Here is a 27,339-nt window from a genome sequence, read left to right as displayed (position 1 = left end):
AAGAAGAAATATGCCCTGCGTCCTCAGAAGCACTGAAAGACTTGAGCTGTCAGGACCAAAGCAAGTCTTGCTAAACCAGCCGTGGAAAATCCAAGGCGAGACTGGGAAAGGTAAACACAAAACCTAACAAAATAAAAAAGAACAACTTCTTCTTCAAGGAGACTTCCAGAGTAAACCACGTTAAGTGGGTTTTCTTAGCTTTAATGCAGAGTCACTCAAAATTGACCAAAAAATGTTCCCCATTTCTTAAGTTAAAAAAAAATACATGCATTGAACCTATAATGGAATATTACTTAAATGAATCCAGATTAATTGAAATTAAACACAATGGAACACAACAGATATAGACTACTGAAAAGACTAATAAAGAGCTTTTCCCCCGCCAGTTAAAAGCATGCAGTATTCTACTCTACAGAATGAAAAAGGAAAAAAAAAAAATCACAAAATTTTAAAACCCTACAAATCCAGGAAGCAATTTTTAAAAATATTGTTTTCATATTAAAACATACAAAACCAATTACTTTTCAACCACTAATGCAGGGACTTTTAAAAATGAATAACATATTTAATTTGTTTGGACAAAGATGAATGAGAATACATGTCTTTGGTTCTCAGTATTCTCTCTGGGCTGCCCTTTTGGAATCACTGTAGCAAGTAATTCCTGTTGTTGTTTCCTCAATTAGATTGAACGACTATTAAACCTTCTCTGTTCAACTGTAAAGCCTCAACATTTTAAGAAACAATCGAAAGTCAGAGGAATGTGCCTGATTTGCCTCTCAAGAAACAATGTCTAATGCCTAGTAGTTGCCCAGCAAACAGCTACTGAATGCATGGATGCTTGAAGGAGTGAAGCTAGCAGGGCTGGATGAAGTGCAAAGAACAGTCGGATTCGTCAAGGCAATGGGGCAATTAGAGTATATCAGATGATCAGGGCATCAGGGTAAGCCATCAGGAGGAAACAAAAGAAGGCTGGGATGGGACGAGGCAGAAGAGGCGCCCCCCCACCCAGTGCTCTTCTGCCCTAGGGTGCAGGAGAGTGTTGGCCTCCTGGAATACATGAGAAGTCAGCTTGGAAGAGGATGCTACCAAACCACGGATGAGAAGCCCACGGGCACCTCAAAGCACCCAGGTGGCGAGGTACCTGGGCTGGTAAGAAGCCGGGCGTGCAGAGCACACACTTGTTGGGAGAGAAAGCAGGTCTCCAGGAACAAGAGGAAGTCCCCCCACCCGCCACGCACCATCACATTTCCAAGGTGGCTTCTGAAGGCCTCCTGGTGCGAGGGTACTCAAAGTGGGTGCCCTCCTATATTCTCCCAGGGGGAACAGAAAAGAAGGACATGTTTCCCCATAATCCATCCACCCCCAAAAGAGCGCTGGCCACACTGGTTTCAGTGTTTGGCTCAAGTGGCCTTGATGTGGGGGTGGTGGATGACAGGGAGAGATGACTGCTTCCTTCCTCCCTCCTGTCCCGTGGCCTCCTGACAGCCTTTGAAGTAAAGGTCTCAAACTAGCTGACTGTATTTGGGCCCAGATGGGGTATGTGTGCAAGTGCACGTCCGTGCGTGTGTGTATGTGTGTTTAAATTAGCACCCTGTAAAAACTGAGAGATTTTATTTAACGTAAAATCTGGGTTCTGCCTTCCCCATAGAGCTAGATGAATACCAGCCAGCTGGCCTTCTCACCACACAACAGCCAAGGTTATATGATTCAAAGCACTCTTTCAAATTCTAGATATATTTTGTGTAGTGTTACTATCACCCCATTTTACAGATGGGGAAACCGAGGCACAGAAGAGCTGAGACACGTCCCTACGATGACATGACTACAGGTGGTGAAACTCGGCCGCGAGCCTGAGTGCTGTCCTCCGAGGCCCGTTCCCATAGCCGCTGGAGCACCGCTGCCTCTGCTGGGAGGCTGCTGCCGGCTCGCTCCTCCTGCATCTCTCTGTTAAAACGTTTGCTTATTAACATTTTTCCATGTGCTTTTAAAAAACATGGCTAGTTCTGAAAGAGAACCAGTGTGTCTGCAAGCTGGAGAGGAAGGAAACATCGCACACACTTGGCAAGCGAAGGGTCCGGGAGTCCTGGTCACCGTGCAGCGATTGGGAGCCTGCATTTTGCGGCAGAATCCTGGATTCTGCTTTACATCCCTGCGGACAGAGAGCACCCAATAGAGCCTTCGGCACCTCGTTTTGTCCTTTTTCTTCTTTCACCCCCATCTCTCACCCTGGTCCTGGGAAACTGAAATAATGTCCCCCCTCCGACCTCCTCCAAGGCCCCCTTCCTGCCTCCTCCTGTTCTCAGCTGGGGCTTCTGCCTCCCCTCTTCGTGAACATTCTTACTCTTGCATTTCTGGGTGGCGTTTATGTGAGGGCAGTGAAACATTATCCACAGGCTGGGGTCGTCTGGTGCGGGGGCCGTGACGACAGTCGCTTGCTCAGCGGGGGGTCCCAGCCGATTTCCAGAAGCCAAGGAACTAGGATCACAACCCTGCTCTCCCTTCCTTCGGCTTCAGCCTGCTCCCTTGGTTCTACCACGGAAACCCCTACGAACATAAAATAAATTTGTACCGCCAGGTCCCTGGTGTTCAGAGCAGGTGCGCCTGATTGCACGAGTCTGGGGTCCGCCCGCCTCCCTCCCAGACCGACCCCAGGCCGTGCTGCGCCGCGGAGCGAGGAGGGAGCCGGGCGTCGGCGGTGCCCGCGATGGGCACTAGGGGGCCCCCGCGGAGCTTGGAAGGCGGCTTTGCTGTAAATCCCAGCCCTCTGCGCTTTTTTCCGGGTAATAAATTCACAAGGCTTGTTTTTTAACCCCCACCAGAGGTTAAAATAGTTTCATAAAAAGTTTTGGTAAATTCATGGGTAACTTTTGAGGTTATGTGAGGTTGTTGTCACCAAAAAAAAAAAAAAAGAGAGAGAGAGAAAAACAGCCTTTTTCCTCTGCTCCTGCAAGATTGAGGCTCGGCGCCGGCGGGGGCGGAGGGGGCCCGGGCTTTGTGTTCTTCCAGAAGCATCCACGTGGCTAGGCGGCTCTCCAGGCCCCCGGGCGCCCACCCACCAGGGTAGGGGGGTCTCGGGAGCGCCCAGCCAGGGGTCCGCACCCACCCCGCCGCCCGCCCGGGCACCCTGCAGCCTTCCCGAGGGTTCGCTGAGCTCGACCCCCAGCCCAGCCCAGCCCAGCCCGTGGGGCGAGTGGGGTTCGGGGCTCTGCGTTGATCGCTTCCTGCCATGCCCGTGGGAATAAAGCAAAAGTTACAGCCCCTGAGTAGGGGTTAAAAAGAACTTTATCAGATTGATAAGCCGGGAGACAGGAGGAGGCAGAAAGAAAACAGCGCAGTTAAGGGAGGGGGCGTCGCACATTAACTATGATTCAGACTCCAATGCACTGAGTTCATTTTTCAATCTGCCTTTAGCTAGGGGAAAAAAAATAAGGAAATTATGGAAAATTGAGAAATAAACATCTCTGAGAGTGCTTTGCACCCGGGGGTGCTTAATGAACACTTAATAATTTCAAACGCTAGTACTTAGAAAAATGGCTTTTGTCCGTTCCCGGCACGCCAGGTGCCTCCTAGCAAAACCGGAAAGCTGAAAATGACTGAAAATGATCGCTAATGTCTATGTGGAGGGTGGTACAAAAATCACTTTTTCATGTCCTTTGGAAGTTAAGGAAATAAGCAAGCCAAAATTTGAAGAGTTTTAGCAAGGGAAAAACCTTGGAACTGAGCTTGCATTTCTTTTCCTCAACGTATGAACTTGGGCAAGACTCCTAATTAGGGCAGGGCTGGCCACACATCACCTCCTGACCCCACGGGGCCATACTGAAAATTAGATGAGGAAAAACATTTGGAGGAAACTCTCAAAATGCTACTGCAGGAAGCAATGGTTGTTTTTGGAGCAGATTCCCCATGCTCCCTGCCAGCAGCCAGCAGTGGGGTGAGGGCCAGTGTGAACCATTTACCTAGAGGACGATGGGGTCCCTACAAGAGCACAGTATTGCCAGGGAGGCCTCTGGGACGAGTTGGAGCTTGGAGGATTATTCCAGTTTCGTCATTTTCTCAACCTGGAGGGCAAGTCTCACCCCGGCAGGAAGAGCACCATAGGCATGCATGTAGCACAAACTCAAGGGCCCAGAATGTACTCCCGAATCCCCACGAGCTCCCTGCTGGGGAAAATATGGACCTGCACCATTCACTGCCTCCCTCCTTTGGCTTGAAGACGTCTTGTCCAGACCTGGGGGGAAAATTCAGTGTATGCTCACCCCTGCCACCTCCCAGCCATGATAACCACACACTGTAAAGTCCTTTGTAGTTCACACAGCACTTTCACAGTCACTGTCTCATGTAACTTGAGCCTCTCCTCAATCTCAAGGGCAAATGAGTCAGGTATTCCTGGACAGGCTTCATGGGGTTCTTGGGCACCAGATTAAATGAATTATGGACACAGAAACTCCAGCCCCATTCTACAGATGAGGACCTGAGACAATGAGAAGGAACAAATCTTGCCCAAAGAACTAGTAAAAGTCAAGACTCAAACCAATTCCTCTAAATCCAGAAAGCAAAATTATTTATCCTGTACCAGCGTTGGCCTCAAAGGAGGTTGAGAGAGAGAAAGGGAAACATTAGGCTTTCCAAGATTAATGGAGTAAGGTGGTTGAGGAGACTTTGGAGTGTCTGGCATCAGAAGGAGCAGATTCTTCTTTAAAAATAACAATAAAAACAGAATTGTGTTCTCAAATTCTAGCTGGATGTTGAGACCTAACCTCTTTCTCTCTGATTAAAAGGGAGGTTAGGAAGGGGTTTAGGCAAGTGTTAAAGATGGAATCAAAACAAGACTTTCTCCATGGCATGATCAAGAGGCTTGAGAGGGAGCTGAGAGGAGAATCGCCTTCCCGTTATGAGTCAGTGCCACTGAAGGTTTCTCTCTGTAGCCCCTAAAGTTACTTCTCCCCTAGGTTCCACTCACACCTTAGTTAGAATTAATCCTACAGGCTCATCTGCCTCCAAACCAAAAGGGCCTGGCCCCTTGTGAAGACCAGGCAGCAGGTGGGTGTCGGGGAAACAGACCCCGCAAGGTGCACCTGGTGCCTCCGTGATTTTGTTGAGGGTGAGTCTTGCCTTTTGTGTCCCATTTGTAGCCTGTTGAGTTCCATCCCTGAGATCCTCATTTTTCTTCCTGCCTCATCCACTGATTCTATTTGGCTACTGGTTCCAGCACGTTGCATAGGAAAATTCCAGAACAAAACTCAGGATTCATTTGTGGCCCTCTGCTGAGAAGGGGGTCTTCCAACTCAAATATGAGAACGGTTTTCAGAAAGTCTTTCAAAAGCAGAACCGTCCCCATTTCAGGTGTGGGATTGAAGGTATAAGAGTTTCTCTCCCTCCCTCTCCTCATTTCTCTCTCTCTCAACTTTTAACATAAACACATATTTATCTTTAAAATGCCCATATTTCAACCTTCTCCTTCAATGACTATATCGTCCTACCCACCCACCTCCCCACTGAACCCATCATTAGTGCACTACCTATTGTTGCCTTCCCACCTTCCGTCGGCACAGACATCAGAATTCTAATCATGGCACTCCGTTTCTACAGGAATCTATTAGTGATTGCTAAGGGAAACACTTAGCATTTTAGATAAATAAGTACATAGTAGTTAAGTGCTCCATTCCCAGCAGTTTAGAGTGTATGGCAAAAATTCTTTATGATCGAGGGATGAAAGAAGGCATGATAAAGAGTGACGGCCTTCGGTTCTCCCACGTGCCCTGCTGACATTCCTTTCTGCAGTGGGGGGCCGGATGGAGAAGCCTTTGGGGTGAGCGTCGGAAGCGTGCCCCACCCCCTGCTATGCTCCTGTTTATGCTAGCACACTCTCCCCTCTCCGCTCCAGCAGGCCTTGTCAGGATCCCTCATTTGGAAGCTTAATCATATCAGCGAGCTCACCGCACTGCATTTGTAATGACTTGTTTACCAGTCTGTGCCAGCTCCCCTTGCCACACTGGGCTCTCCCTAAGGACAAGGGCCATGTCATGTTCTTGTTTGCCTCTCTTCCTGCTCCCACACATTGCCTGGCACAGAACAGGCCCCAGTAATTGCCTGGGACCCTCAGGCCACGTGACTCTCATCTGTCTCACAAAGGTGTCTTGGTCCACCAACTGGTTCCTAAGCTCCTTGAGGTGAGGGCTCAAGCCATCTTCTGTTCCTCTCCTCTCATGGGGCTTCAAAAGACACTCAGTGGCTCACAAATGCATACCTAACTGCATTAAGCCATGAGTAAGATGGTTTCCCCATGTCTGCATGGAGGAAGAGGGGACATCTGCTGTGATTACTTGCCTGACCCCCACTTCTTTAGGGGGAACCATCTCTCATTTACTCTTTTTATTTTGTATTTTTTATTTTGAGACAGAGTCTCACTCTGTCACCCAGGCTGGAGTGTAGTAGCGCAATCTAGGCTCACTGCAACCTCCGCCTCCTGGGTTCAAGCAATTTTCTTACCTCAGCCTCCCAAGTAGCTGGGACTACAGGTGCATGCCACTACACCCGGCTAATTTTTATATTTTTAGTAGAGAGGGGTTTCACCACGTTGCCCAGGCTGGTCTTGAACTCGTGACCGCAGGTGATCTGCCCTCCTTGGCCTCCTCTTAATGGCTGTAGCAAAGGTGGCCCCAACCCAACCCTCAGTACAAGGACAGGTGCAGGACCCATACCTGGCCGCTCAACATCCCCAGTGACAGGGTCAAGGACAGCCACATGACCAAACCAGGCCAGTTAGATTGAGTTTAGGGACTCAGTTATATATAAAAAAAAAAAAAAAAACGGTCACGCTAACACAAGCATGGAACAGCTGGGCAGGACCAGAGCTGCCCAGAGATGGAGAGAGACGAACACACCCACCTGCAGAGCCTCTGAACCCAGCTGAGCTTGAAGCAATTCTCTCTGTTCTGTGAGATAATGAATTGGGTTCTGTTTGTTTGTCTAAGCCAATTTGAATCAAGCTTCTTTTCCTCACACCCCAAAGAGTCCCTCCTAATACAGCCATGCAGAGTTTAAAGTTCTGCCTCCAGTAGCAACATTTCAAAATAAGATAACCAGGGAATCTGTTTGGGAATAATAAAAGCTTGAAAAAAGAAACACTGTTCTCATATTGGGAGCCCCAGCTTTGTGAGCCTTCTCATTTTATCCCGGGAGTCTGGACTATGGCCCCAAATCCCACCCTAACCCAGGAAGGGCTGAGAAATTCATCTCTCTGGCTTCTGTTTATAATGAGGAATGACGACTCTGCTCAGCCTCTGCCTAAAGCCTCACATATTACTATTTGCTCTCTCAGGCTCCTGGGGGGCCAGGGCTTCTCTGAGCTTTCTGGGAGGTAGCTGAGTAACACTGGGGCTTGGCAGCCTGCAGATCAACTCATCTCTTTTGCAAATTGCTAACTGGGTCTAATGAATTGGCTGGGCACAGAGGAAGGCCTTGATGTCCTTTGCAGTGACAGAGTCCCCCCAGAGCAGGCTGATCCATCGTGCCTCTGCTGAGGAACAAATCTATTAATATTTGGTGAGAATATCAAATTGTGCCCAGTGGACATAACATCTGGTCAAGAGAAACTTACTTCTCTGTGATTTTAAATAAATAAATAAATAAATAAACAAGTCTTATCGTCCCTCCATGTTCTTTTTTCTACTAGAGAATGCCAGCCTTCCACGGACAGAATGGATAACAGACCCCTAGTGAGAATCAAGGAGGGCTGGAAAGGCCCTCCCATCCACAGGCATAGAAGGTAGCATCTTTTACTCATCCAAGGGGAAAAGAAGAAAAAGTTTTATAAACTGGAGGAAAAGAGAGGTATTTAATATGCTACTGGTAGGGGTATAAATTGGGAAGCAATTTGAAAATGGCTATTAAAAATGTGCAACACAACACTCAAAGACCCAGCAATTTCTCTTCTTGGTTATTCCCTAGAGCAAACCCTGCCTGGGCTAAGGAGGTATAAACAGTGTGTCCAAGGAGCATCATGCAAGTGTGAAACACTGGTGATGACCAAACTCTTCGTTAATAGGAGAATGGCTTCATAAATAAGAGTATTCCCACCCAGAGGGGCTCTGTCCCTGCTCAGGAAATTGAGATAGAGCTACATGTTTTCACAGTGTGGAACCACAAAACATTTTTGAGTAAAAAGAGCAAGTTGTGCAATGAGATGTGCAGTGTGCTGCTGCTGTGTTACACACACACACACACACACACACGGAGAGAGAGATGAAGATCTGTCAGATGCACTCCAGACTCCAAACTGTCATTTTACCTGAGGATGGTATTGGGATGGGGTGAAACTGAAACTGAACATCAGCCTTATCTATTGCATTTTTATGTGTTAAGTATTATTCATGATTACACGTGTAATTAAAAACTAATAATTAACTTTTTTGCCCCTCTAGGTGGAGCATCACTTTTGCCAAGTTTTTTTTTTTTTAAGAACACAGGTGCCCCACCTGTCAGTGGTCTTCTAACCAGTCACCTCATACCCACTCTATTTACCCCAATTCTTGCTCCACTCTGCGTCTAGAGTGATCTTTAGAAAACCTAAATGGGATTATCTGCATAATCCTGTTGTTCTCAGGAAAAAAATTTCAGGCCCTGACTGAGGCCTGAGAAGTCCTGCAGGTGATGCCCTGTCCTGTGAGCCTCCACTGCGCCTGCGCCCGTCCCCCATGCACCTGGCACACTAGCCATCTGTCTATCATGCATTCCATCCTGTGAGCCCCCACTGCACCTGTGCCCGTCCCCCACTCACCCTGGCACACTGGCCATCTCTCTATCATGTGTGTACCACCTCCTCCTGGCACAGGCAGCATGCCCACCATGGGCTCCCAATCAGTGCCCCAGAATCTTAGAAATGCAGGGTTTCCGGGAGCCAGAGGTTGCAGTGAGCCGAGATCATGCCACTGCACTCCAGCCTGGGCGACAGAGTGAAACTCCATCTCAGTCAATCAATCAATAAGAAATGCAGGGATTCAGGCTGCCTCCGAAACTCTTGGCAAGTGCCTCTCACCCTTGCCCAGTGAAGCAGAGAAGGGAAGGCTCTTCCAGGAGGGTCTTTGCAGAATGTTGCCCATGGCCTCTGCAGTCAATTCTGCTGAATTGGTTCAGTGGTTTAAATCCATACAGGTCAAGGCCTTACAAAAATTGAGAAAATTCTAGATGAGACAATGCAAGCCAATGAGGATCCTACTGACAGAAAAAAAGGGGGTATGGCTCTCCAAGAGAGGGGCCCAGGGAAGGGTGTGGGGGTTGGTGGTTATTTTAGGTGATTGATAAGCAAAAAGTTAAATAAAACTGAATTGCACAATGATGAAGCTGTTCTCTCTTCTATTCTCTTTTAATCTTCTGATTAAGGAAAGAAGACAGTCTCGACTAGGTGCTAATGCATCTTGAATGCCTCCCTAACACTTCCAAATCTCTTTTTAGCAGAAGGGGTATTCCTAGGGCTCACGGACTTCAGCTCACAACAGATTCTGGCTAGAACTTATTTACCAAAAACATTGTAGGGTTGATATTTTTGCCATGTTCCCTTAATGGCACATAATATTAACTTTTCATTTTCAGTATCGATAAACAGCTTCTCTTGAAATAATTGGACTTAAGTTTTTTTGTAAGTGCATCTAGGAGAAAAAATAAGTAAAGAATCACATAGGTGACATGTAGACGCAACAAACGTTCTGAAGGTGGCACCTAGATGATTTCAATTTAGGTATCAGTGCTGATCCCCAGATCAATCATCTGGGTGCCTCTGGGCAAGTCACTGGACAACTCTCTAAGCCTCAGTTTCTCCATCTGCCAAAAGAGGATAAAAGTCACTCATCACAAGTGTGTCCAAGGGAATAAATGCGTATGAGCTTCCTAAATCGAAAGTGCCTCCTGAGTTTAGTTATTGAGAGAGTTTTCTAAAATCTCCATTGGAAATATAGCCCTGAACCTTGCTGTGTTTACTGTTATAAACCATGCCAGCTGCAGGAAATTGCAAAACCATAAACTCAATGTAGTTCTTATCGTTCAATAAAACATCTCCCTCAATCAATAAGACTTCAGATGTGTCATCTGGGCACAGGGCCATGCTCAGCTCCTCTTCACTGTTCCAATTTTAGTCTGTGTACCAGGAGAAGCGGCACGACTTCCAATGTGCCCAGCAAAAGCCCAAATAATTAACCTCAACCACATCAATGTTCTCCATTCAGTTCTGCAAAATGTGTTTCTAAGGAAATATATAAGAGCACTCTTTATACCACGGAATGTTTTAATGTACCCAAGCATTCGAGTAAATAGAACAGGTCTCAGTTAATGGAACTTTTAGCACAGAGGTTTTCAATAATAATAATTTTTTACAAAGCTGATATGTCATCGGCTAGAAAGAGATGTGCAGATAAATATAAAAACAGGGAAAATCTATTTATGAGATTATTTTTTGCAGCCCAAGGGTCAATAACTGTCATATTAGGAGAATGATAATAAGGCTGTATGTTGATGGGCATTAGGATCACAGAGAACAGGATGTCCCAGTTGAAATACAAACAAAATCGATGTTGCCTTCATCCCCCTACCTCCCTACATTCTGAATAATAATCATTTCAGATCAGTGACCTCATCAGAAATTGTGTAACCACAACAACAGAGAATCTTCGGCAGCTTTTGCTTAGGTGGCATCACCCTTCATATGGATGTGTGATGTTCAATTGCTTTTTCTAATGGAAAACTGACACAAGAGCATGTGAGCACATGTGCAGACACACACACACATACATGCGAAGCTTGTCTTCCTAAGTGAGACTCTAACTGGGAAAATAGTGGGAAGAGCATTTTCAAGACATGATTTGCTGTGAATTTCTCCTTGGGCTAGAAGGGATGGTCTTTGACTGAGTGGCACCAGCTGACTCAAGATGACATGGAGTAGCTGTCCAGTGGAAAACTGCCCCCCAGCTCCTACGCTAGAGTAAGAAAGGCATTCCAAGTGAGAAATGAAACGGCAGCACAGTCCCATCACACATGCATTTAACCTACACGCTGACTGTTGAAGCTCACCCTTCCCTGACCCAAGAAGACACAACTCCACTATCTTGCTTAATCCTCACCATAACAACTCAATCCATTAAGATGTCACAGCAGTTTTAGAGGCTTAATGCTAAAACCAAATGGCACACACCATGCAGTGAAGCAGGGACACGTGGGAATTTTTCTAACCTCTCTTCAGCGGGAGGATTTGCTGTTTATCTTCAAAGCTGCCTGCATGGATGGATGGCCTTTTTTCTTTCCTTCTTTCATCTCAGCAGTCCTCACGCATATTGTGCACGAGAATTTCTGTTCAGAGTTATATAAACAAATCGTACCCTTATGATAGATTTGCAGGATTCTCGAAGATAATTTTGACAATAGGGATTGTGCCTTGGGGGCCAGCTTTGGAAACAAACCTCACCACACTTTACAACATGGCCCCACTGTAGTGTGGGAGAGGATGTCAGGTTAAAAGGCATGGAAAGGACATTCGCAGTTCGGTTACTACTTTTACCTCCCCAGAGCTTCCATCCATAAAACGGAGGTGACATAAGATGACCCCTAAGGTTGAAAATGGTGATTCCATAGAGTTGAATTTTGCGGTTACTCCACTGCCATCCCACTGGTAACCCACTGGATCTTTCCATTATTGACACAACGCACAATCAGAAACCAAGACTCCAAGTGGCATGCTTGCTCTTGTTCATGCTCAAAGAAGATTTGGGGGCTGGTCTTTGCTCGTGCTTTCACCTGAAACTAAGCTTCAGGAACCTCAAGGTAAAGAAACTTATGTTTGTTAAATTGTTCATTCAACAAACTTTATTGAGGACCTGCTACAATGCTAGGCCCCTGGATGCAAACATGGAGGAGATGACCTAGCAGCTTGGTAAACAAGGTCTTCTTTAGTTGAGATCATTGCTACAGGGGAAAGGCCACCTAAAATGAATTCATTCACAATTCATTCGCAGTACCACAATTTCACAGTGAATAGTATTAAGGACTTTGAGAATTTATCTGGAAAAATGACAAAACCAAAAGTTGTGAAAATAAGCTAATATGCCCACAACGATAAAATAAAAATAAACCTCCATTTTGGAGGTTATAATGGCAAACTATGAGCTAATTGTTAAAAATCAACAAAACTTAGTCAAGTATTGATGAGGACATACATTTTTACATAAAATTGTAGGGTAGACCAATGGACTATTTACCTCGCATTTACTTTAATTGCTAGGTCATCAAGAAGGACTCCCACCCCCCAAAAAAATATTATAGAGCTTTATCAATCTTTCCGAAGACTTCTCTTAAGCCTCTGATATTCAAGTCACTCTCCTAGAGTTATCATCTTTGTCACTTTTCTCTTGTTCATTTGTCACCTAGTCTGATTCTGCCAATGGGTGTGAATCAGCAGGCTGCCAATGGTCTTTTCTATCAATTTCACAAAATGCAACATCTTGAGCACAATTTGCAATTTCACTTAGCAATCAATTTCCATGATATTGCGAAAATTAATCTGAAGGGCATGGATGGATGTGATGGTAGGCAAGGAGAGAGAGAATTGAATGGGGTCTAAATTTACCAGCAGTCAGTCTATTAGGGAAAGTTCTTATGTTCCCACCTAACCAGCCAACCTTATGACTGGAGTGCTCCATAAAGAACATCTGGATTATAAGGTAGATGCCTGTTTTCCCTGGTACATCAATGACTTGATATCTAAGAACTTTCTTACCAATCCCTTCAATGAGACAGCCCTAGTCTAGGAGATTAAGTGCACCCCTCAGCCCTGATCCTAAAGCAAATGGGATGAGGACGGATGTTCTTTAAAATGGCAAAACTTCTGTCCATTCTTAGTCACACTCAGCCTGGGGTGCCTGGGAAATACACCTTAGTTGATATTTAAAAAGAAATTTCAAGTTTCCTGCACCCACTAGCTGGAAACTTGGATGGAATGGACTACCGGATTTAGGATTAGGGAAAAAAGACTCAGTTGTCCGGGCAGTCTCACAGACTCCAATCAATGTACAATCTTACACAGTAGGTCTTTATCCTTCATAACTCCTCTGGCCTTCTGCTTACAGATGACTTCACTGCCAAGCCATCTGTTAATTCAAATGATTAGAACCATGCTTTTGGAATAGTTTAGGAGAGAGGGAAATTAAACATCTTTTTTAAAAATGTTTTTTTAAAAAAATCTCTCTCCATCATACTCCCAAGTTATTGACAGGAAGTGTCTCCAAAAAATAAAGAAGACAAAATTATCAGTTATCACATCTTATTTCAGTCCCTGGACACAAGTATTCATGACTTCTTATTTCTGAATATTTTACTGATTCTAGCTGGCCTATAAGGATTAGTATCTAAAGTTTTTCTCTGCCTTTAAATTGAGAAATCCCACCCACCTCCACCTACACAAAGGTCATTCTCAATTTCTTTGTTGGATTCTACCAAGTTTCCCCAAGTTACAGCCCTTTGGGTCACCCAAAACAGATTACCCCATCATTGTCCTGCCATGGAAAACAGGTCATCTCTCCTCAGAAAGAAAAAAACACAGGCACACTCACGAGCGCACACACACACACACACACACACACACACACACAAGGTCAGCTCCCTCACCGAGGACCCAGCTCTGATCTCTCCATCCAGGACGCGCCAGGTCAAAGGAGACTCGAGAAAGTTGTTTATAAGTGGTGGACCGCCAGGCTCAGCTCTGGGTTCCTTTGAAGTGACAGTGCTTTGTCTTCAAACACCCAGTGCCCTCAGAGTGCCTGTCACTCTACTGTGAAATATTGGTATTGGCAAGTGCTGGTAATAAAACCCCTGTGCCCCTTTGATTTCCAGTGGTATTTATTTTAAAGCATTCTTCCACCCTCCAACTCCATGGTGTCCATCATGATCTGTCAACCCCAGCTTGCTGGTTTGCCCTACTAGCCTTCCCGGTTCCCTCTCTGACACTTCAATAAGGAGCAGGCGGTGATTGATATTCTCTGGGCTAGGGCTTCTACCACATCCTGCAGCTCACAGCTGCCCTGCAGTGGACATTCTCCATGTCCTTCCTAATTGCTGGAGAGGAGGGCCTTTGAAAATGGGAGCCAGGGACCTATGCCCCTGGTTCAACTGGATGCTCAAATAACAAACATGAAAGCATAGATATTTGTCACCATTCCAGGCTGTTGCTGGGGCCTTATTACCTGTGTAAGGGGATGGGGTGGTGGAGCTGTGTTCCCAGCAGGAATCTGAGCTATGGAAAGCCACTTGTTTCTTAGATCTATATTCAGGTTTTGTTTCTGAATTTTTTTTTCTCCTTGGATTTGGTTTTATTCACCATTCATTGGTGCCCCCAGTTTGCTCTTGGGATTTAGGTGTGAAGAAAGCAATGAAATGCTGATGTTGAAACAGGATGTTTATGGAAGTGGGATTTCCCCCACATGGAGGGAGCTCAGGATCTCTGGGACTCCTCCATTAGTCCATGGGGTGAGTGTGCAGGACCCTTCCCTGAGGCTGAAGGGAAGAAGGGGTGAAAGGGCTTTTCATTCTGGGCTCTCTGCTCATGCTGAGGCCCCCAGGGTCACCATGAGCATGCAGGATAAGCTGCAGATGAGGCAGGGGTGCCAACTTCCATGGAACACGTTGGGAACTGTGTCCCCTGTGGAGGGGGAGAGAGGAGCAGGTGTCCCTGCTGCAGCTGACACAGCCTCATGCTCAGGGCCAGCGTGTGAGCTGGACAAGTCAGGCCACAGACGGATTTCAGCTCCAACACACACAATCCACACACATGGCGGCTCCGCGGAGCCCCATCCCGCCGGCCACTGGGCTTTCTTCCTGAAGGGAAGCCAGTGGGCCCCATAGCTATCAGCATCGAGGCTACCCGTGGTCACTTGGACAACTGTTCCCCCAAGTGTGGAGCATGTCCTGCTGGCAGTGGCTGGGGCAATTCTGTTTTAATTGTATTAGGTTTATAATAGAACTTTCCTGCAAAAATGATTTACAAACAATGAGAGCCCAGATGATGTGCAGTGCATTATTGTGCACTGAGTGTCCATGTGTGTCCCTGCCTTTTTTGTTTACAAACACATTTTAAGGCCACTTCTGTTGGTTCACAGATAGGATAAAACCTGTAAGGATGGTTGAATAGTGGCCCTGAGGTCCTAGTCCATGGAACCTGTGGATGGGTATGACCTGAGTTAGAAAAAGGGTCTCAGAAGCAGTAATCAAATTAAGGATCTTGAAATGAGATAAGCCCACATTTAGTGAGGCTCCTAAATCCAATGACAAGTGTCTTTATAAGAGAAAGACAGAAGAAGATATGATCCACAGTGACACAGGGAGAAGTCCACATGAAGATGTAGGCAGAGGGCCACAAGACGTAGATGAGGCAACAAACCAAGGAAATAGCTGGAGGCCCCAGAAGCCAAAAGAGGCCAGGAAGGATCACCCCTAGAAAGTCCAGAGGGAGCATCAGCCTCTCTTGGCCTCCAAAACTGGGAGAGAATCCAGTTTTACTGTTCAAAGCCACCACATTTGTGGCAATTTCTTACAGCAACCCTAGGAAACCAATACAGGTGACACCCAAGTGGAGACACTGTCATCAATGGCTGTCCCACAACTTCTGGGGGCCCAGCATGTGCCCAGCCCACCTACACTCTATCTGAACTCCCCATGTTCCCTCTTCTTGACCCTGAGACTTTATCCACTCAATCCCCAGTCCAGAAAGCCTCTGCCTGTTCTCCGTACATCCAGATTTCCAAAAGAACCCCCATCTTTCCAGAAAGAGCCTCCTTTTTGTGTTCCTCCGCCAACACTAATGAGATGACCTCGTCCTCTGCTGAACAACAAGAAAACACTCATTACCCACATGCACACTCATGGGCACTCCGCATGTGCTAACTGTCATGCACGTGTGTTTATAATGCTGAGCATATGATGATACTTGGTCATCCGTGCTGGAGTCTGCAAGGCATTGCTGCACCTTGAATCTCAACACTGACAGACCGTCGACATCCTAGACAGACAGATATGAGATGTCCCGGGGAAGCAAACAGATCTGCCAATGTCGTTCCCGGTGGCATCTGAGCTAAGGGGTGGACAGTGGGTCAGTCTGTCTGTCTTTGTCCTGTACCACATTTATCGAGACCAGGGGTCACCTTAGTTCCCCTCCCTGTCACAGTGCCAAGTCCAGTGCCTGGGGAGCTAAGCAGGGAGGCTGATGGGGAGTTCCAGGAGCAGCTCCATTTGGCTATCCTTAAGGTGCTGGGAAGAGAGCTGGTGGTAAGCTCCTCCATGGGGGCAACTGGCAGAGCTCTGGCTGATTCTGTTGGATTCCACCAGTGACCATCAGAACCTCCCAGGTAGCGGGGGCTACCAGCTCTCTGCCAGCATCTCAGCAGGGGTTCCATCCAAGCTCTACCCCATAAAGGAAAATTCAAGAACTGGAGCTGATGGGGGCAAAAGTGAGGAAAGAGTCCATGCGAACAGGGAACGAGGAGTCAGCCAGCAAGTACCATGACCCCCGAGACTCACTTCGTACTTGGAGTTCCCATGCTTCTGGAAGTCACCCACACACACACAATTCTGTGCACAATTCCCAGGTACCCTGAGTTGGCACTTCAGAGGGTGCTGGGCTGGACCTGGATTCCCAGCTGTGGGTTATACATTGGAAAACTCTTAAGGAGAGAGGAGGGGCATCCACAGGGCACCTGGAGAGCACAGAGGTGACATCGATGGCACCTGTGCCTGTCACAGGAAGGCCCAATGAGAAAGCAGAGAGTTGCATGGTCCCCTGGCCTTTGCATGGGGGAGACATCCTCTTGTCCTGGTGGTACAGACCAGCATTTAGCCCTGAGATGCCCTCCATGGGGCGTGGCAGTATCAAGCACAGCTCAATGGGCAATTTCGCTGGATACAGAGGAGGGAGATGGAGGTGAGGTTGAGAGCCACAGATGAGGAAGAGAGCTCAGAGCCAGTTCCTTGATGGAATTTCCACCTACCCAACGCCCTGCATCCCAGCCTCTCCCACATGGGGCTTGACCCTTGACCTTCCTTAACAAAAACAACCTTTCTTCTTCAACAACTGGCCCCAACTGTAAGATGAATTCTTGCCTGGATTTAAATTCTCTCTGGGAAACAAGACTACTCCATGTCCTTGCCTACCCTGGAAGGCTTTGGCGGTTGGGGAGCAGAGGTGTGGGGAGAGCACTCAAGTGCCATCTGCCTGTAGGGGGCACTGGAGCTACACAAAGGTGGAGGCAGAGTTGCCCCAGCAAAGGATCCCCCAGGGCCAAAGACCTCAGGCATGAGACAGAGCCCAGGGTTAGCCCTTGAGCCAAACAGACAACAATGAACCACAAAAGGATGGTAATTCAGGCACTGCTGGCCAGATGGGACCCTGCAGCCTTTCCCACAGGGTATTCATTTTTCCCAATCAACAATCAAGCAAGGCTAAGGCTGAGCTCCTTAATGCTGGGGAGAGGGGAGAAAGGAAGAGGAAATTGAGGTCCAGAGAAGTTGAGCCATTTGCCCCGGTTGCCCAGTGATTGCAGCTTAAAATAGCCATTTTTCCAGGAAGCAGCCCCACTTAGTTCGCCCTTTATTTATTTCCAAGCATGATGAAGAGTGTGCCTCTTACCGCTTCACATGTAAGCAATGTACCCTGCAGCCTCACGTAACTACTCATCTTTCTATTTCACATGGGCTCTCAAGCCCATCCACAGACCCACTTTAGCTTTACAATGACCCTGCAGAGAGAACTGAGTGAGCTTTTTAGAAATAGTGAAAGTAGAGGCACCAAGAGCTGTGATTCATGTTCTCCTGGGTCCTGGAGGGAACGTGCACCTGGTTCAGAGCTTGGCACAGGTGGCCAGTACTCAAGGATATTAGTGACTTCTCAATATTGAATTCTCCGTCTTCTACCGCATGCCCTCCCCACTAGTTTAGGGTCACTTTGATTGTCTCATAGACGTCATGCCTCTGTTACTCTCCCTTTTGGGCCTGACCCCTGTGGCACTTGGGGCTGACTCCTGCCCATCCCAAATCCCCAGTGTCTATGCCTTGGGCGGGTGCCTTCGAGTGCCCAGTCTGGATGCACCTCCAAAGAGAACATTACCTGCTATTTCTGAAGAGGTCTGCCCAGGGGTCCTGCATGGCTTCAGTCCCTCAAGTGCGGGAGGGTGGCGGCTTCTTCTTCGCACCCAGGTTGGTGTGCGAAGTCTACTGGCTCTCAGCTGAACACAGCTCTGCAAGAAATTCCCTTTGTACCTGTAGAAGAGAGAAGCATGCTTGCAGTAACCAGCCTGGAGAGCACATGCCTGGAAAAATCTGGAAAGTCACTGTGGGGTGCCCAGGAGAACACGGGGCTCAACCTCTAACTAGCTGGTCAGCTCTGAGCAACTCCTGATCCCTCCATACCTCATCCCCCACCTCCCCAGGATAATGCGCCTAGCTTCAGAGGTTGTTGTAGGAACTAAATGAGGTGGTCACAAAATGCTTCCCAGGATGCTTAGTCATAGCAAGGGCTTAGTCAAGGATAGTTGCTGCAATTAGGTTTTAAGCTACGTGGTCTTGACTACTTGCTTCACAGACTGTCCAACAGTTTATTCTTCAATGATGGAAATGTTCTGTAATCTGCACTGACAAATACAGTAGCCATTAGGCCCATGTAGCTACTGTGCATTTGAAATGTAGTTAGTGTGTCTGAGAAACTGAGTCTTAAATTGTATTTCACTTTAATGAATTTAAATAGCCACGTGTGGCTAGTGACCACCGTACTGGACAGCATTCTTCGTAGACCTTCCATCTGGAGGAGCCCTACTGGATCATCTGATTTATTTGTCTTCAAATAAAATGTATTTGTCTTCAAAACAAAGTATTCACATCTCAGAGGGATGTGATGAGGGTAGAGAAAGAAAAACACTAGAGCTTCTATTTATATTTATTTTCATCTAGTCTTTCTTATTTGTGACCACCATATTGGACAATATTCTTCATAGACCTTCCATCTGGAGGAGCCCTACCAGATCATCTGATTTATTTGTCTTCAACACGAAGTATTCACATCTCAGAGGGAAGGCATGATGACAGTAGAGAAAGAAAAATACTAGAGCTTCTATTTACATTTATTTTCATCTAGTCTTTCTTATTTCTATTGTTTCATGTCCTTTCTTGTTTCTATTGTTTCATGTCATAGAGTAGAATATATGTATAATTTGTAAATGAACAAATACACATTTAATAGGTGCAGGCTACAAATTATTTTACTAATAGGAATGTGCAACCACAAACAGGCCATCAACCTAGTATAGCACCCCCATTATATAGGCAAAAGAATGAGACGAAGAGCCAGGCCTGCAATATGCCTTAAGCTCTTTTAGAAAATCTTGGCACTGCTTCTAACTGCCTGGTCAAGCCACAAGTAATCCTTTCCCTTTACAAGCCTCAGTTTACAATATTTCTACTCCACAGTGCTCCTCAGAACCGGCTATTTTCCTTTCTCATTTATCTGAGCCACCGCCAAGATCCAGCCGCAGTCCCCTAATCACCAGGGCCGCTCACAGAATTTTAAATAAGATCTGCAGAATGCAGTATCCTCTTGGGCGCTGGTTTTTCCTGGCAGCAACAATGAGAAAGTGACATTTTGTTCATCTTTTCCGGCCTCTGTGTTTGGGAGAAGCTCCCCTCAACTGGGCATGATTGCCTCCCCTGTCTGGGGCAGGAGCTGTCATTCCCCGGTGGGGGGGGGAGGGGAGGTTAGTTTGGTGGGGGAGGCAGTGGTGGCTGGTTTGTTCTTTGAAGCAGTTGTCAAGAACACAGGTTCCTGAAAGAGCTATCTGAGCCAGGGTGGGGAGCGACAAACCCCTGAACCAAATCCTGCAAGGCCTGGGTGGAGAGAGATTTCAAAGTGCAGAGACAAAGGGAGGAAGGAAGGGGTGGCACATGGAGAGAATTCTTCTTCCACCTGCTGCTGGGTCACCTTTGCGCAAGTCAGTGGGTGGCTGCCACACACCTGCAGGTGTTAAGAACAGCACAGTTTGAACTGCAGGGAGGTTTTACTTTCAGAAAATTAGCAAGCGGGGGGCTTTCTACTCAAGCAAAATAACAAGGAGAGAGCTAGGAAAGGCCCAGCCTCTGAATTCGCACTTCATCAAGGTGGAATTTCAAACTTTTTGCCTTCGAGAAGAGCCCAAGTGGACCTTGGCAATGTCTTCAAAGGACTGTTTAGTTTAGTCATGGGCAGGGTACGTTTCTCTCTCTCCTGGTTCTCCCAAAACGTTCTGTGTGCAGCCCCTCCTGGAGAAGCAGCATCCTGGCTTAGGAAGGTTTTGCAAGCTCATCTCCATCACCAGCCATGCAAGTCCCCTCAAGGTGTGGCCAGTGCTGTTGGGGCCCCATCCAGGACACTTTCGTCAGGCTGCACCTCCGCACCCGGCTGTGAGGGTGATACACTCGTCACCCCCTTGCCCCCTTTGTCAGGCTCTCTCAGGGAAGGACAGTAGACCCAAGGAGTGGGTCTTGCAGGTGTACACAGCCCACTCCACACACACTCCTTTCTGGGGCGAAACTATGAGATCTGACCTGCTATTTCCCTCACTTTCCTCTCTTGACCCCACAGAGAAGAACAAAGCAAAGAGAAGAGCAGTGGAGGTGTGGATGGCAGAGCTTCTGTATCCTGCTAAGCAGGACCTGGGACTGCTGTCAAAGCTCTGGGGCTCTGGCCGACGTGACAAAGAGTCTCAGCCACGTGTGGTGGGGGCCACATGCAGCAGAGGCCACGTGGACTCAGGGCCACATCTGTAGGTCTTTGTCTTTACCTCACTGCAGAGATTGTGCTCTCATTACTGAGAGTGCTATCTCATTGAATAAGTAAATTGTGTGATGACTAAAGTGAATAGACACATGGCTTAGACAGATAAACATCTGCTCCATAAGGAAAAACACTATCTGCTAACAGAATTGCATTCTCAAATCCCAGGATTTTTTTCTTCTCCACTCTCCCCTTCAATGACTAATGTATATTTTAGGGTTTTATAGAGTGCCCTTCTCCCATACAACCTGCAATCTTCTCCTCGCTCATTTCCATTCACTTGGGGCTTCACAATTCATTGTTCCATTTGTTGGAAGCTTCCTAGGAACAAGTCTCTGAATGTTTCATGCTTCATACAGCACGGTACACAGTTATAAATTAATCAATAAAATCTAATTCCATGATCCCGCACTTGCTTTGGGCAAGGCGAGGAGGTGAGTGCTCCGGATCTCTATGCCTCTAGTTAATGTCAGGGCAATTAGGCTTCTGAGTATAAATTTTCTGCGTTTTTCCATTTCCACTCTGGAAGTGGATCCTGCATTTTCTAATCTCTCTTCTTTAACTCATGTAGTTTTGTTAATGAAAACAACCATTTTCATTACAGTGTGGTATTTGCAGTTGGCAAAAAACATAGAGATGAATGAAAGCAGAATGAAAGGCCCTGAAAAAAACTTCAAGTATAAACGGGAAGCTAAAATTTAACATGTAAGTGGGCAAAAGTGGATTAATGCAGGGGTCTGCTTGATTTTTATACAAAGGTCCAGCTAATAAATATTTTAGACTTTGTATGCCACAGACAATCTGTGCCACATATTCTTCTTCTGTTTTTATATGGACAAGCTTTTAAAAATATAAAAACAAAGCCAGGCATGGTGGTGCATGCCTGTACTCCCAGCTACTCCAGAAGCTGAGGCAGGAAGACCACTGAGGCCAGGAGTGTGAGGCTGTGGTGTGCTATGATCACACCTGTGAATAGCCACTGCCCTGCAGCCTGGGCAACATAGTGAGACCCTGTCGATCAAATATATATGTATATAAATAATGCATTGCTCATGGTTAAAATAAGTTAAAAACCATATTTAACCCGTGGTCCATAGTTGTCTTTATAAACAAAAATAAAAATAAATCCTTCTATATATATGAATTCATATAAGAAGAAAACATAAGATAACATATCTGCATATTTTTGAAAGTAGGAAATTGAGAGTAAAGAAAGACTTCTTAGATATACCAAAAAGTAATAACCATAAAGGAAAAGACAGCCCCATTTGACTACATCAAAATTTACGAATTCTTAATGAAAAAACCATCATTATCAAGGTTAAAAAATAAGAACTCCATTTCCAACAGCACAGTGGACTCAGTACTCCGACTGATTACCACCAAATTTATCCTTATACTGAAAACAATTAAAAATGCAGCGTAAAATGTAAAACTTTTTTAAACTTATATTTAAATTTATGTATGTTCTGATTAAAAGATAAGAAATAGTTCAAAGGCAAAAACCAAGTGAGAGCTGCGCCCTGGAAAAGTGAGATTGCTTTCACTTTGAGGAATCTGCCAAACCAGATGAGGATGACCTTCCCATTTTCATGCTCTGGTGCAGCTGAGGGTACAGGACTCAAAGCCCAGAATGTTCTTCAGTGAGAGGCACGTGGAAGACCCAGCCTCCTTTCCTGCATAAAGCAGAGACCTCTGAAAGGCATACTCTCAGTATGTGGGTGAATTAGAAATAAATACTCCCTACCCCCACCATCTGCCCGGGGAACATAACAACAAACAAACGAGCACCCCTAGGCACCCAGTGGAAGCAAAACAAATATTTATTGGAGGAATCCACCTTCAACCCACATCTCAAAGTTCCAAAAATATCAACTCACAGTCAAAAATTTTAACACAAACAAGGAAATAAGTTAACATATGTGAGAGAAAATATATAAAACAGAGTCAGATGTGCCAAGACTTCATATGTTGTCATTGTCAGATGCAAAACATTAGATGTGGTTTTTTTTTTTAAAAAAAAAAAAAATGTTGAAAATAAGAGTCAAGTGCAAGAGACTATAAAATGATCAAGCAAATTAAAAAAATAATTAAATAAAACTTTTTGGAAATAAAATATAATTCACATCAACAATTGAACTTAAACTTTAGCAGACCAATAAAAGCAGGGGAGATCAACTAGGAGGCACTGCAATAGGCCAGGGACTTCTGACCAAGACTTTGCAAAAGTAACCAGATTTACCATCCCAAGTAAAAAACTGAATAAAGATACAAAACAATAGTGTTCAGGGTATTGGACACTGAGCAATAAAGGCAGTGATCCATGAAAGAAGAGAAACAGATGAGGTAAGCCTGATGACACCTCAACTTATTGATGGAGAAATTTCCCAGGTCTGGAACCATTTGTTGAAAAGACTATACTTTTTCCGCTGAATTTCCTTTGAGCCTGTATGAAAAATCAATTGACCACAGCGTGGTCTATTTCTGTATTCTCTATTTTGCTCCATTGATCTACGTATCCATTTTGACGCAAATACCACACTCTTTGGAATACTTTAGCTTTATAATAAGTCTTAGAGTCAAGCGGCGTAATCAAGTCAGTGTGGTATTTGCACTGAAATAGACAAATAGATCAACAAATGATGCTGGAACAACTAGATAAGATATCCACATACAAAAATAAGAACTTCGATCCATACATCACACCATATGTAAACACTAAGTGAAAATGAATTATAAACCTAAATATAAAACTTTAGAGAAAAATTTAGAAGAAAAGCTTTGAAGCTGTTTAGACACAATTTTTTAAGCTACGACACTAAAAACATAACAAAAAAAGGTAAATTAAATATCATCAAAGTGAAAGACAGTTGCTTTTTAAAAGATGCTACTAAAAGAATAGAAAGATAAGCCATAGATTGAAAGAAAATAGTTACAAATCACATCTCCGATAAGGAACTTATAATCAGAGTATATTAAAAAAATTCTTAAAACTCAATAAGAAAACAACCCATTTTTGATGCGCAAAAGATTTGAAGAGACACTTCGCCAAAGAAGATACACAAATGCTAAATAAGCACACAAAAAAAGATGCTGAATATCATCACTTGTTAGGGAAATGCAAATTCAAACTATAAAGAGATACCACTACATAACTATTCAAATGACTAAAACTAAAAAGAATTACCATACCAAGTGTTGGCAATAATGTAGAGAAATGGAACTCTCATACTCTGATAGTGCAGACGTAAAATAATACAACCACTTTGGAAAACAATTTGGCAGCTTCTTTAAAAGTTAATAATACATCTACCATATGATCCAGGCTTTTCACCTCTAGGTATTTTCCCAAGATAATTTAAGGCATATGTCCATACAAAGGTTTGCATATGAATATTTACAGTTATTTTATTTGTAATAGCCCCAAACTGAAACAAACCAAATGTCTATAAACAAGTGAACATGTATACAAATTGTGACATACTCACTCAATGGCATACTAGTTAGCAATAAAAAGGAATGTGTTCTTGATAAACACAACGTGGATGAACCTCAAAATAGTAATACTGAGTGAATAAAGCCAGGCAAAAAAAAAGACAGCATATATTGTATGATTCTGTTTCTATAAAATTCTAGAAAAAGCAAACTCTCCTATGTGACAGAAAGCACATCAGCGGTTACCTGGGGATGGAAGGACTTCAGGACGGGCAGAAGGGAGGAATTACAAAAGGATAGGAGGAAACTTTTGGGCTTGACAGATATGTTCATGATCCTGGTTATATTGTTTCACAGGTATATATATATGTCAAAAATTATTTAATTGTATGTTTTAAATATGTGCAATTTATTAAAATTTAATTATACTTTAATAAAGCTTTACAAAAAATAGTAGATTAAAAAACTGGTAAAATTTTAAAGACAGATTTGAACAAAGTATCCAGATTATAGCACAGAGAAACAAGGTTATTAAAAGTATTAAGAGACATGAAAGATAGAAAAGGACTAATATATATTATTTCAGTATTTCAGAAAGGAAGGAGAGGGAACAGGACAGAGGCAATATTTGAAGAATGATGGCTAAGAATTTTTTACAGAGAGACACCAATCCACAAATCAAAATAGCCCTGTGGATTCCTAATGGAACAAATAAAAAGCAACATACATCTATATACATCAAAGTAAAACTATGGAACACCAAAGGATAAAAGAAGATCTTAAAGGTAGCCAGAGATAAAAGACTTTCAAAAGACAGATGAGTAGTCTAACAGCTGGCTTCTTTACCACAAAATGGAAGCTGATGGATAGTGCAATGATAGCTTTGATGTGCTGAGAAAATAACAGTCAACCTAGAATTGTGTACCCAGCAAACTATTTTTCAACAACAATGATGAAATAAATATATTTACAGAGTAATAAAAACTAAGAGAATTTTCTTCTCTAATAAAGGAAATTCTAAAGAATATGATTTAGGTAGAGGTAAATAATCCCAGAAGGAAGATCTGACATGCAGAAACAAATGAAAAGACAAGAGATGGGCAATTATGTGGGTACATATAAATAAAGGGGCTTAAAAAGACAAGTAATAGACTTGGAAACATATTCGCAGTATATATAACAGGCAAATAATACATACAAATCTAGGATATATATAGAATCCTATAAATTATATTCATCACTTTAAAAATCTGATAACAACAAATATTAGGAAGCATATGAATGAAGGGCAAACTCTCACTCATGGATGAGACACTCTACAGCAATCAGAATGAATGAATTTGATCAGTATGTCCTGACATGATGAGATCTTCAAAAACACAATGTTGACCTTAAAAATCAAGCTGACGAATGATAAATGATAAATAACTATGATACTTTTATATGTACTTTAAAGACACCAAGCAATATTATATATTATTGGTGATTTGCAAAGTATGAAAACACAGATTGATATGATTTGTGCCAAATACATAAAACAACATAATAATCTTTTAAATTTTTCTTTTCTATATATTGTTATATAACATTTAAGGTAATATTTTACTTAGAAGAGAACTGTATCATTCTCTGTGAGCTAAGGACTATTGAGCAATCTCTGCTACAGTATTTCATTTTCTGTAGAACATTAAGACAACTGAAATGAAAGTCGGAAAATGAATCAAGAAGTACGCTTCCTTCTTGAGGAGAGAACACAAGGGGTACGTGATAGATAGATAGATAGATAGATAGATAGATAGATAGATAGATAGATAGATAGATAGATAGATATGTAAGTGGATGGGTGGGTGGGTGGGTGGGCAGATGGACAGATAAATATCTACAAACATATGTGTGTGGGTGGTTGGATAAACAGTGTGGTAGGCAGAGTAATACCTCCCCTCAAAGATGTCCATGCCTAGATATCCATGCCTTCATGGTGCTGATGCTTTTTCTGAGACAGGGGAGCCAGCCATGTGAGGAGCAAGAGGAGGAGTGTGCAGGTGGAGGTAGAGGGACTAGCAGGTGCAAAGGCCTTGAAGCTGGAATTAACTCAAAAGACAGTCATGAGCCAACAAAAGGATCACTGATAAACAAATCATAATCAACCAATAAATGTTTGTGCATATAAAAAGCTCAACAGCTCCCTCCTCATTTGACCCAGGCAGGAGCTCTTGGTTAGAGCTCTAAGTCCTTGTTCAGACTCCTCCCTGTTCTGCAATGCCCCTGCCCCGTCCTGTGCCCATCCATGGGCTCTTGTTGTGATTTGTTGAGTGGAGAGGCCGTCTAGTTCCACAAGGCCAGCTAGTAAGGCCAAAATTTGCAAACTCAAATGCTATGGGGGCCAGGCAGAGAGCATAACTGAGAGAGGCTGGCCGAGGGTAAGACATTAGGGAGAGGTGAGCTAGAGAGCGCAGCAGGGAACACAGCTCTTACCCACAAGGGGTGGCCACTGCTCATCTCCATCTGGCTGTTGCCATGTAAGGAGGCAGGCCCAGTGTCTTCAGAGCTTCCCATATTTCAAGAAAAGTTAGAAATCCAGATTTTTATGAGAAATCTTTACATCTAATTATGTGGCTGCTAAGTGCCAAAAGTTTTAGAGCACTGGCCTAATAAGGGTCTTACATGCACTGTGTTTGGCCCAAGAGCTGCTAGTGGGTTTGCAAGGTGTCCTGGAGTGATATCTCCAAGCCTCCTGGGCTCCAGTCTGGGACCCTCACCCTGGATTAAGAAAGTTTCCTCGGCCACCTCCAGGTGTGGGCACCAGGCACACAGCAGGTACATGGTAAATATTTTCGAATTAGTCAAGCTGAAGTCTTGGGAAAGTGGGAGCTGTTAATGAGGCAACCCATCCTCTTCCCTCTCCCCACATCTTTCCAATGATGCCTGGAGGCTTCAGGCTCATCAACTGTCAGTCAGATGTAACTGAGCACTTCCTCCTTATTGGTGAGATACTGAGGAGGACCACAACCACTAGCCGATGTCCCTTGTTTCCCAGAGCCCCGCATGCAGCTCCTCCGTCTGGATGGCATGCATTC

General features: G+C 44.6%; 1 protein-coding gene across 1 annotated transcript in view; it reads right to left on the bottom strand.

Moving 5' to 3' along the window:
* ZNF831 (zinc finger protein 831) overlaps positions 1-27,339 on the bottom strand; it is a 68,714-nt gene that overhangs the window by 34,534 nt on the left and 6,841 nt on the right. Inside the window, exon 3 of the mRNA XM_031004937.3 lies at positions 18,134-18,285. Coding sequence (XP_030860797.3) covers positions 18,134-18,285 — 152 coding nt within the window. The remainder of the gene's footprint in view (positions 1-18,133; positions 18,286-27,339) is intronic.

Source organism: Gorilla gorilla, chromosome 21 (assembly GCF_029281585.2).
Source record: "Gorilla gorilla gorilla isolate KB3781 chromosome 21, NHGRI_mGorGor1-v2.1_pri, whole genome shotgun sequence".
NCBI lineage: Eukaryota > Metazoa > Chordata > Mammalia > Primates > Hominidae > Gorilla > Gorilla gorilla.
Note: the sequence above shows the minus strand (reverse complement) of the source record. Positions and strands in the feature narration are given on the sequence as shown.